The 11378-nt window shown below is 37.1% G+C and overlaps 1 protein-coding gene across 1 annotated transcript; it reads left to right on the top strand.

Moving 5' to 3' along the window:
• The first annotated feature begins 10275 nt into the window (after positions 1-10275).
• Positions 10276-10993, top strand: LOC103335244 (small ribosomal subunit protein uS9-like). Its single transcript, XM_008238254.2, has one exon. It carries the CDS (start codon positions 10344-10346, stop codon positions 10779-10781), a length of 438 nt encoding a protein of 145 aa, XP_008236476.1. The 5' UTR covers positions 10276-10343; the 3' UTR covers positions 10782-10993.
• The last annotated feature ends 385 nt before the right edge of the window (positions 10994-11378 follow it).

The following is an 11378-nucleotide window of genomic DNA, read 5'->3' on the forward strand; positions in this document are numbered from 1 at the left end:
GGGGCATGAATGCCAGGATCTTACTAGTCACTGATAGTCGCTTGACATCAGAGGCTGTTAACTCTTTCTCACAACGCTCCATAACCTAAGTTCTCAACTAATGGCTTATTTGCATGCTAGAGAGACTGATAGTCGCTTGATATATACACATAGTCGTCAAAGCCGACACGGCAAAAAACTGGTAATACCGAAAAGGTTCTCTTGGATAACCATATTTCTTACGTTGCCGACCAAGGGCAAAAAGGGCAATCTGATCAGAAAGATGTCCCTACATTACATTCCCATATACGGGTAAGCGTGGGTGCCATTTAGCAAATATTTTTAAAAGTTCAGTAAAAAAAAATCAAAATTTTACGAATTAAAAAAAAAAAAAAAAACAAGAGAAAGATTAAAAAAACTTTAATTAAATGAATTAAACTAATTAAAATTCGATCATGTAATATGGAATTTGAGAGAAAAACTTACAAGCAGTAAAAAAAAACTTTGACCCATATCTGCGCCAAGAAAAGAGAAGAAAAAAAAAGGATAAATTTTTAACAATTTATGTCAAAAGGTAAATATGATATAAACCTTCGGGGTTATGTCTTTCTTCTCTTTATTTTGCCTTTCCCGCTTGTTTTGTCTTGGGGTCACGTGATTACACTTTTGATGCGCGTTACATAATATATTCCGTAAATAATAGAGTTGGCTACCGGCAGACCGCCATTCTGCAATGGAACATCACATGGTGTTTGGCGTCTACCTAGCAATACTACAAAGGGACATTTAGGAATTTGTCGTCTACTCACAGAGGAACAAATACTCCAAAAGGAACTCTTTATCAAGGAGGGAGCGTTTAGGAGAACTCTAAGGAGGGAACGGTTTGGAATTTGTGGTCTACTCACAAGAGGAACAAATACTCCAAAAGGAACTCTTTAAGGAGGTCTGGTCTTATTGACAAAAACCAAAACAAAAATGGAGGTCCGATGGTTGACCTCCTCTGTTCTTTCCTTCCATTCGCCGAAAGTAAAAAGAAATTTTAAAGGTCAGAATAAAAAATTGGAAACTCCTCACAATACAAAACAATTGGAAGAGACAAAAAATATGACGATGAACCCGTAAATCAAAATGCTTCAAGACAAAACTGATATGACCTTAGAAGGCTGGTTGCTGACTGTGTTCCTCAAGCGTGGAGTTGCTCACTGCCTGGGCTCCGATTGGCTTTTTGATGCTCTAGCTAAAGATCGTTTGGCAAAACAAAAAAAAAAAAAAAAAAGATGACCGACTAGAAGCTGGTCCTGGGTTTTCCAAGGCTCAAGGCAAATTTTTTCAAGCCTGCCTTTATTAAAATTATAAGAATTTACAAAAGACAAGGAAAAACAAAAATCACATATTTGAGTCTACATGCTTCCTTTCTAATCTCAGTAAGCATTTCTTGATTTGATCAATCTTTTCATCATCCACAATGGATCGAGCCTATCCCAAACTCGTGGATCATAAATATTCAAATCAAATCTTGTTATGGAACATTCATTTTCATGACACATTTTATGCGAGTCATACAGGCTAATTTGCATGCCAGACAGACTAAATACCACCAGATCAGACCTTCACGTGACTCTCCGACTGGCGGGGAGTATCTTAGGTATGTTATATTGTCAGCCCTAGTCATAGTCCACTACCCAAGTCAACATATCATCATAATTATCTTCTTCTTTCAAAGCAATATGCTTCGTATAAAAGCAAGAACTGGGTAAGCATCTTTGATTCAGAAACTGGGTAAACATCTTTGATTAAATACAATCGTGGAACTGAAGTGGGGTATGAACATATATTCATGTTCCACAAAAAAGAAGAAGTAGGGTACGCATGAATCATATTTCTTAATAATATACCGCTAGTCCGCTACATTGTAATGGAATATCACATGGTTTTAAACTCTCGTATGTACCAGAAAAAAAACAAACAAAATCTGGTTGAAACTTGAATCGTATCCACAGAAGGACCCCATGACTCATGAAAGATTACAGACATTGTAATCTTAAACTCCTTCCATTTGCCAAAAAGTAAAAAGAAAGGTTTTGCTTTTAAGATATAAAAACTTGTTTTGTATCGAAATACAACTAACAAAATCCACAAGGAAAAGCGAGCCATGATGAGTCATGAGAGATTAAAGACATTGTAATTCATGAGATTTGACCAAAATGCCCTATACAACAAGAGCAACGTGTCTGACACGCCAAACATGACCTAATGGTCCGTCTGGAGATTATATTTGTGAGTCTATGAACCCCCATAAACATTTGGGCTCCAACAAGCCCATCAGGCCCGCTTCATTTTTTTTCTTTTGTCCAAGGAATAATCATGGAGAGAGTTACATAAAAATTAAATACAAAAATAAGAAAAATAAAAAGGCTTAATTATGTACATACTCCCTGTGCTTTTGAAACTTATCTCAGATTACCACCTGTGTTTGCAAACGTCTCAAAGTACCCCCAATGTTTTAAAACAACCTCACGTTACCCGTTCCGTCAGTTTTTTTGACATTCCGTTACGAATATTGGGCCCCACTTCTTTTTAACCTTTAACCTCTTCGAATAAGGGTTTCTCAGTTTCTAACAAATGGGGAAATTGGGTGAGAAGGGGAAATTGGAGAAGAGAATTGTGAAAATATGAGGGTTACTTCGATTTTGGGAGAATTTGGTAGGGGTTTATAAAACTTTGAGGTGGAGTTTGAAATTGGGAGATTGTGGAGTAGAATATTTGGGTTGATGGAAACATGAGAGAAGCAAGGAGAATGAAGGCATGGCCAATGGTGTCATTGTGGGAAGTTAGCACGAATGCAGACTTCTTAGACCAGTTCAAACCCAGGGCAAAGATTTCTAGTCTGCCCAAAGTCAAAGCTAAGCATGTTTAAGATCAAATTTTCAGTCATTGTTTTGGGCATCACAAATTGATAGAGTTGTTATTGATGAAATTGTCAGTGATTGATGAAATTTTCAGTCATTTTACCACCCAAATTTTCAGTCATTGTTCTTGGTTGATACAAGGAAGTGGAGAAAAAGGATGTAGGTTTTTTCAATGGTTTGATGCAGAAATGTGTGAGCGTTCAAAGTCTTTGATACCTGGTTTGCTAAGGAAGATTGATAGGATGGAGAAGGAAAATGCAAAGATTCGAACAAAGTCAAAAATATTGTGGGCTGTTATGTTGCTTTCCTGATTGGTGGTGTTTGCCATGAAGATGAATTAGGCACTTTGGCAGCATTTCAGTGGGCACTGTAATTTGAGAACAAATGTTAATGTAATGTAAGACACTTTCGCAGTAGTTAAGCACTTTGGCAGTAGTTTAATGGGCAAATTTAATTTGAGAACAAATACTAATATAAGGTAAGGCACTTTGGCAGTGTAATGTAATGTAATTTGGTATAATGTAATGTAATGCTAGTTATGTTTGTTCATTGTAATTTGTTTAGGGGTTACAAATTGTGACATGAATGGTAACTTGTTTAGAGGTTACGAATGATGACATAAATGTAATGCTAGTTAGTTAAGTAATGTAATGCTAATTAAGTTTGATCTGTGATATGAATGGTAAATTGAATGGTAATTTCTTGATGAATCCAGAAGAAGAGAACCAAAATTCAGTTTTCCCTAAAAAAGCAGGACCTGCCTTATTTGCCAAAGTTTATGGTGGATACGTAGCCTTTGGTAACATGCCAAAGTTTATTGGAATCTGGAAAGCAAGAGGCAAAGCCCAAAACTAGCAAAAGCACCTGTCATTATAAGCATAAACCAAAACAGAACAAGTTCCAAAACATAACACAAACCAAAACAAGTTCCAACCAAAACAACCTTATGTATATATGCACAAACCAAAATAGGTTCCAAAACAGATTTCAACCATAACAACTTTAAGAATATGCACAAACCAAAATATGTTCCAAAATAGGTTCCAACCATAACATACATCATATATTCAGGTTTCAAAACAGGTCCAACCATGATAGGTTCCAAACATAACAAACATCAAATATATAGGTTCCAACCAAAACAAGTTCCAACCATAACAAACATCAATAATCTCACAAACCAACAACCATGTATGGACCATTAAAGTCTTCCATAACATTCAAGGATGAAAAAAAGATCTTTGACAAAATGGCTCCTCTGTTGATCTTTCATCCTCCTCATACGTTGTTGTACTCGAGATAATTTGGCAGGTTCAGATGCTTGAAATGGTTGGGATTGAAAAGCATCAGCTGCTTGAGATGGTTGGGATTGAGAAGTATCAGCTACTTCAGATGTCTGGGATTGAGAAAGCCCTTGGGAACTGCTTGCTTGTTTCCTTTGCGTTAATTGCATACTCTCTTGTCCGCTACTTTGGTCTCTACCATCTCTCCTTCTTACCTAAAACAAATAATAATTAGAAGTTTCCATGATATAAAATTTTGATGAGTGAAAACATAGTTGAAACGTGGCACTTACTGCAAGTTTTTCCTTGTCAACGTTCCTCTTCCTAGTAGGCTTTATGTTGGGATTTCTAGGTTCCTAATAACCAAAGTCATCAAGTCAGAAACCAAATCAAATACATTTAAATGTAAAGCAATAAGCCTATAATGACACATACCTTACAACTAATTTGATTATGCCCTTCTCCACCACAATTGCCACACTTTAAAGGGATGTCATACCTAGGAAGCTTATATGGATTAGCAGGTTGTTTAGGTTCATCAACAGCTTGTTTTCTTATCTTCTTAGGCCTACCAGGCTACTTGTGGTATTTCGGAGGGAGTAATGGAGGTAAATTAATCCTAATCCACTGATCTTGGCTAGTCATATGCATAATTATTGGTTCATAGGCTCTTAAATGAGCCTCTTTCTTGTACATTGCATCACAAAAGTCCTCTGGATTCCCATGAAACCAACTTATTGCAGCACAAGCATGCAAACATGGTATTCTATTCAAATCCCAAGCATGGCATGAACAAGAATGGGTATTCAAATCAACAGCAAAGGTGCGGCCACTATGGTGCATTACTTCAAACTTATTCTGTCCAGCAGCTTTAGGAATGCACCACTGAGCTTTTCCTTTGTTTTTCTCTAATATATTTCTAATTCTTGGCCCAACTTGTCCATGCCATTTCTTACACAAAACCCTTCTTCCCGCCATCAACAACATTATATACAACCGAATTCTTTCTAGCATAGTCAAAATAGGCTTGTCTCTGGCATCCATTATGCTACGGTTGAATGTCTCACATAGATTGTTCATAAGCATGTCACACTTGGAATCACTCTTGAAATATGCTCTACTCCAATGCCTAGGATCTTTCTCTACAAGCCAATCATGTGCAGGTTTAGACAACTGCAATATCTTTCTCATCTCTGCATGAAACCATGGCACTGTTGTGGACCTAGCAATTGCTTCCATTTGATGTTTCAAGGCAAAACCTCTATGTTCCAGATAGAAGTTTCCATATGGATGTTTCAAACAATGTCTATGCTCTGTATGAAGGAATAGAGCATTCACAGCATCTATTAATCCTTTTTGTTTGTCAATATAAATACATAACCATGACTATTCGTAATATTCAAATCACCACTCAATAATTCTAAAAACTACAGCCACGTTGAATTGCTCTCAATCTCTACATATGCATAGGCAAGTGGAAACATTCCGTTGTTTGCATCAACTCCCATTGCAGAAAGCACTTGCCCAGGGTGAAGCCCTTTGACATGACACCCATCCAAGCAAACCACAGGCATACAACCATATAAAAACCTCTTCTTGCAGGCTGTAAGACAAATGTAAATTCTTTGAAACCGTGGCCTATCACCTTCCATTTCATATTTAATGATAATTGTACTTCCCACATTTCTGGTTCTTAACTCATGACAATAATCCCACAATACTTCTTATTGTTTACTGTAAGACCCCTCTACAATGTCAACTGTCATGGCTTTTGCTCTGTACACAGTTGCTCTAGATGGTATATAATCATAGTCTTGGTGAACTTGCTCTATAAAAGAAGAAGCAGTCCAATTTGGATTGAGCCTTAACTGCCAAGAATATCTTTCAGCCAACCAGTCAGCAGTAGCATGTATATTTTTAGTCCCTTTACTATAAACATGTATAGGATTAAAGGTTTTCACCTACAGGTAAGTGTTACCACTAACACTTGAAACATGGATAACAAAAGGACAGCCATCTTCACATACTACTCTTATTTTGTTACGGTCATTATTCATAAATATCAATTCCCTTCCACAATTAATGGAGTATATCCTCATAGCTTTTCTAAACAACTCGGCAGTTGCAAACCTTAAACCTATTTTGAAACCTGAGTTTGCCATATCAATTTCAGGTCTGAAATCTTCACCTTTTGGCATCCTATTCTTCTTCCTTCTTAGTTCACCCACTGCATCATCTTCACTTGAACAACTATTTGGACGGGTAAGTGTAGATGACTCTTCTCCATTGTCTGACTCATCATTTTCCTCTACATTAGGATCATTGTAAAAAATACTATGATCCACATAACCTTCAAACCATTTATCATCCTTTTTCAATAAGTCAATCTCTTCATCACTCTGTGCATAGTCACTGTCTTCAAAGTCTGGATCACTGCTATCAGCATCCTCAAAACAAGAATATTCTTAATCATTGCTATCATTCCCCACTTGGCTTGAAGTCAGGCTCACTACTTTTAAGTACAAAACTATCACTCTGCTATTGCTTTTAGGTACCGTGCTCATACAAGCTAAAAATGAACTATCTGATATTATTTGAATGAGTCTACCAGTTCCAAACTCTTCACCATAAAAACTCACATCATACCCATTGTCATATCCCAAATCTTTAGCCATTCCAAATAGCTCTAACATGGGTATATAATCAACCTCACAATAATCAAACTAACTGACTTCACCACCCAAATAAGACCATTCATTGTCCTTTCTATTTTTAACTAGTTTACCTCCATGGAAAAACTTAAATGTGACAACCTCATCAGCATCTTTATCTGTGTAAGAGGAAGATTCACTTAACAAATGGACAAATGTAACAACAGACAAAATAAGGACCATACAAGGATAATACAAGGAACACACAAGGACCACATAAGGTGTATTGGGGCCAGCACAGAGTAAAAAAGTATATGAAAAAAAAAAACTCCAGCAACACACTAGACAAGGAACATGCAAAGACCACACAATGTCCACACCAGAACCAGCACAGAGTCAAAAAGTATACCAAAAAATGCAACAAAAAAAAAAAAACCCTAACAGCAGTTCAATGCACATGCCAAAATTAAGAAAATTGAGTGAGAAAGGTCCACTTACATATGGGTTGACAACCTCCAAATTCTCTAAGCACCACCATCTTCGCACTTTGTGGCCTTAAAGTCTAACGCCAAACAATGATTTCTTCTCCAAATTCTCCCAAAATCAAAGGAACCCTCAGATTTCACAACCCTCTTCTCCAATTTCCCATTCTCACCTAATTTCCCCCTTTGTTAGAAACTGAGAAACCCTTATTCGAAGAGGTTAAAGGTTAAAACGAAGTGGGGCCCAACGTTCCTAACGGAACGTCAAAAACTGACGGAGCGGGTAACGTGAGATGGTTTTTAAAACGTTGGGGGGTACTTTGAGACGTTTGCAAGCACAGGTGGTAATTTGAGATAAGTTTGAAAGCACATGGGGCATGTACATAATTAAGCCAAATAAAAATAAGGGCTCAACAAAACAAAATAAAAGCCCAAAACAACAAAAGAATCTCTAAAACACAAAAACCCTATAATCAAACTCTAGAAACAACAAGCCCGCTTCATTCATTCCAACATCTTTGACTGATCATATATACATTTCATCCCAACTCCTATAACTTAAATCAATTCCTAGACAGAGTAACCCTAGGGAGACAACATTTATATATACCAAATTATGTATCACCTTTTGACCCAAAAAAGATTGTGTATCACCTCTCTGATAAGAGTAGACATGTTATTTCTTAATTATTCATACGAGTATATTAAGAGTTTTCGGTTGTTGGGTAAACAAAAAAGTAAAAAAGTGCATCAAGGTTTTAAAATAAAAAAAATACTTGTAAGGTATTTTTGAAGCAATAAGAACCAGTAGCATGTGACTCATTATCCATTACTTGTGGTTTTTGGTTGTGAACTTTTGATCCTGATTGATTGATTACCTTTGCTCCTAAGTAAGACATTGTGGAGAATATACCTGAACCTGGTTGTGTATGTAATGAGGTTGCTATTGCATTACAAAATTTGAATTTTATAGGCATGAGGAGAGCCTCCTTACTTTGGAAAGATGGGCCGTCTATTTAACAAAATATTTGTATTTCCAGTTTTATGTGTTTACCATATGGATATTACTTGCCTCCTTACCTATAAACATGATGGAGTGATTGAGAGGAAATTCAATTTTAAACTCAACTTGGACAGAGAGATGAAATACGTGGACAATCAATTTATTATAGAGGCCCGTTAGAGGTTGGAAGGGAAGGCAGCGAAATTCTATAGTGAGGATGCCATATATTGACCATTTATGTGGACCTTTACATTTGTTTGTTGAGAAAACTGAGCCATAATAATACAAATTTGTTTGTTGAGAAAACTGAGCCATAACAATACAAATAAAACTCTCACAAAAGAAATATGAAAAACTCAAACAAATGAGAGGTGAAAAACTCTCACAAAAGAGAGATGAAAAACTCTCACAAAAGGAGAGGTGAAAACTACACATAGAACCAAAAGAGTCTCTGCGACTTATTCCAAAAATAAAGAAACTGCAAAAAGGATGGTGGTGGAAATCCAACGGCAAAACGTAGGTGGAGATCTGACATCGAAATGCAATCGCATGTGATGGTTGGAGGAAAATCATAACAAAACGAAGACAAATAAGGAAAACCTTTTTGTCTCTGAAAATGAGGAAGAGGAGAATGGAGGAAGAGAAGAGTGGAGATGGGAGGAAGAACAGTGGCTTCTTCCCATTAGCCACATGATCATTTTATTAAACTTATGTGAAGTTACTATTTAGATGAATCACGTGGCTAATATGAAGGTTCACATCTATAGTCCATATATGACATCCTCACCATAGAATGACTCAGGGAAAGTATGGCTATCACTCTCAAGAAGAAACCAAAGATTGACACTTCTATTCACATTTTGATAATTATTCTCCACACCTAAGTTTTATGGCACATTGGGGCTTGCCCACTTTGGTCCCTAAATTATTTTTAATTTTGTCCCAGCTTCTTAAACTTTTTGGAAGTGCATTTATTTATTTATTTATTTATTTATTTATTTATTTATTTGAGGATCTTTTTTTATTAAGAGATGTGATAATGTACTAATCTTACACACACAACACGGATATTAGGACTCGAATCACTACACTAGTGGATCCTTCACAGAAATACAGTTATTTAATAAGGAAGATGTAGGTATTTATTTAATAAGGACAAATAGTAATTTTGGTTAAGAAAGAGGTAGGTATGTAACATAAATTGTGACTTACATTTAAACCAAATCACTCAAACTCAAGCCCCTAGTTTCATCAAGAGCTCCTTGCTCTCATTTCTTGCAATTGTGTCTCATTTATTGTGTATAGACCCAATTCAGACCCATTGTTGACATTAACCTCATTTAACCTATATGCTATTATTGTGTGAATGTTACTTTTGTTTCACATTCTCACTTTTTTAAAAAATCAAATGCATCTTTTTTGTTTTCAATTTTTATGAAATTAAGTTTTTGGGTAGGATGGGACTTAAACATGCTACTGTTGTAATTCATGTGTTTTAACCCAAAAAAAGGCCTTTGAAAACAATAGCAATGTGTTTTACATGCGATCACTTTTCTTTGATATAAGTGATATTTGGGGTTGGAGAATTTGAATATAAGACCTCGTGTGCATAGATAAATGTTCTTAACGACTTGAGCTACAAGCACCTTACACATGCAACCACGTTTTGTTAGTTATATTAAGGGAACTCACCATTTGTCTTCAATAAGGACACTTGCAATTGTTTAGGTATCAACTTGGGACTAAACTCAAAAAGTTCAGGGTGCAAATTTATAATAAACTCATTAACTTTTTTATTGTGTTTCTGAGATTAAATTTGTGGGTGTGTGAATAGGTTTCCCGTTAACATTTGAGCTCGAACAAGCCCATCAGGCCCGCTTCATTCAGCCCAACATTTTGCCTATTGTAAAAGGGCCCACGAAAAAACCCCCAAGACCATTATATAAATACCCTTCACTTACGCGCACTCACACCACTTCTACTAGGGCTAGGGTTTTTCATTTCGCGATTCAGATAGCACAATCCAAACCCTAGCAATGGCGGCTCCTGCAATAGAGTCAGTGCAGTGCTTCGGCCGCAAGAAAACCGCGGTGGCCGTGACCTACTGCAAGCGCGGGCGAGGCCTGATCAAGATCAATGGCTGCCCAATCGAGCTCGTCGAGCCGGAGATCCTCCGCTTCAAGGCCTACGAGCCTATTCTCCTCCTGGGACGACACCGTTTCGCTGGAGTCGACATGCGCATTCGCGTCAAGGGTGGTGGTCACACCTCTCAGATCTACGCCATTCGCCAGAGCATAGCCAAAGCTCTGGTCGCTTTTTACCAAAAATTTGTCGATGAGCAGAGCAAGAAGGAGATCAAGGACATCCTCGTCAGGTACGATAGGACCCTCCTTGTTGCTGACCCAAGGCGCTGCGAGCCCAAGAAGTTCGGTGGTCGTGGTGCTCGTGCTAGATTCCAGAAGTCTTACCGTTGATTTGGGGAATGCGAAAGCTGGACAGGTTTTGCTTCGTCATTTCGGCTTTTGTTTATGGTTTCAAGGTTATGGCTTTTGTTTTAAGGAGTTGGATGTTAATTGGTATTTTATAATTTCTCAGAATTTTGATCATGGAAACTCTGTAGTTGATAAAGTATGTTGGAGTTTGAAATGTTCTCATATTTTTATTAATTACGACATGTTTCGGTTAATTACTGTGTTCTGGTTGATGTGGGAGATTTGAAATGTTAGCTTTGGGTATGCTATTGTGTTCTACGTTCGTATGATTGATGCTAAAGCTCTGGAATATATGGGTTTCAATTGTGCTTATATTGAGCGAAATTTAGTTTGGTTTAAAAGCTTAATCTTTACTGTTTTTTTATTGGTATATCTCATGATGCTTTATCATGTATATAGCGTCTTCGTTCTAGGCTATGTTGCCCCCTGGTTTCGAGTTAATTTGTCACGGTAAGTTGATTAGGTCGAGAGCTGCAATTATATCCGCATGGTTCTTGTTTGAGACTGGATGATTGGTAGGTGTGGAAGCATCTTGTATTGTCATGGAGATATGTTTAGACCCCGCAATTCGTGTTTATC

This window comes from Prunus mume, linkage group LG6, assembly GCF_029339155.1.
Source record: "Prunus mume cultivar Tortuosa linkage group LG6, ASM2933915v1, whole genome shotgun sequence".
Classification (NCBI taxonomy): domain Eukaryota; kingdom Viridiplantae; phylum Streptophyta; class Magnoliopsida; order Rosales; family Rosaceae; genus Prunus; species Prunus mume.

Bases quoted from the DNA above. Each gene is read 5' to 3' on its own strand.
- LOC103335244 (XM_008238254.2), top strand. From the start codon at position 10,344: ATGGCGGCTCCTGCAATAGAGTCAGTGCAGTGCTTCGGCCGCAAGAAA.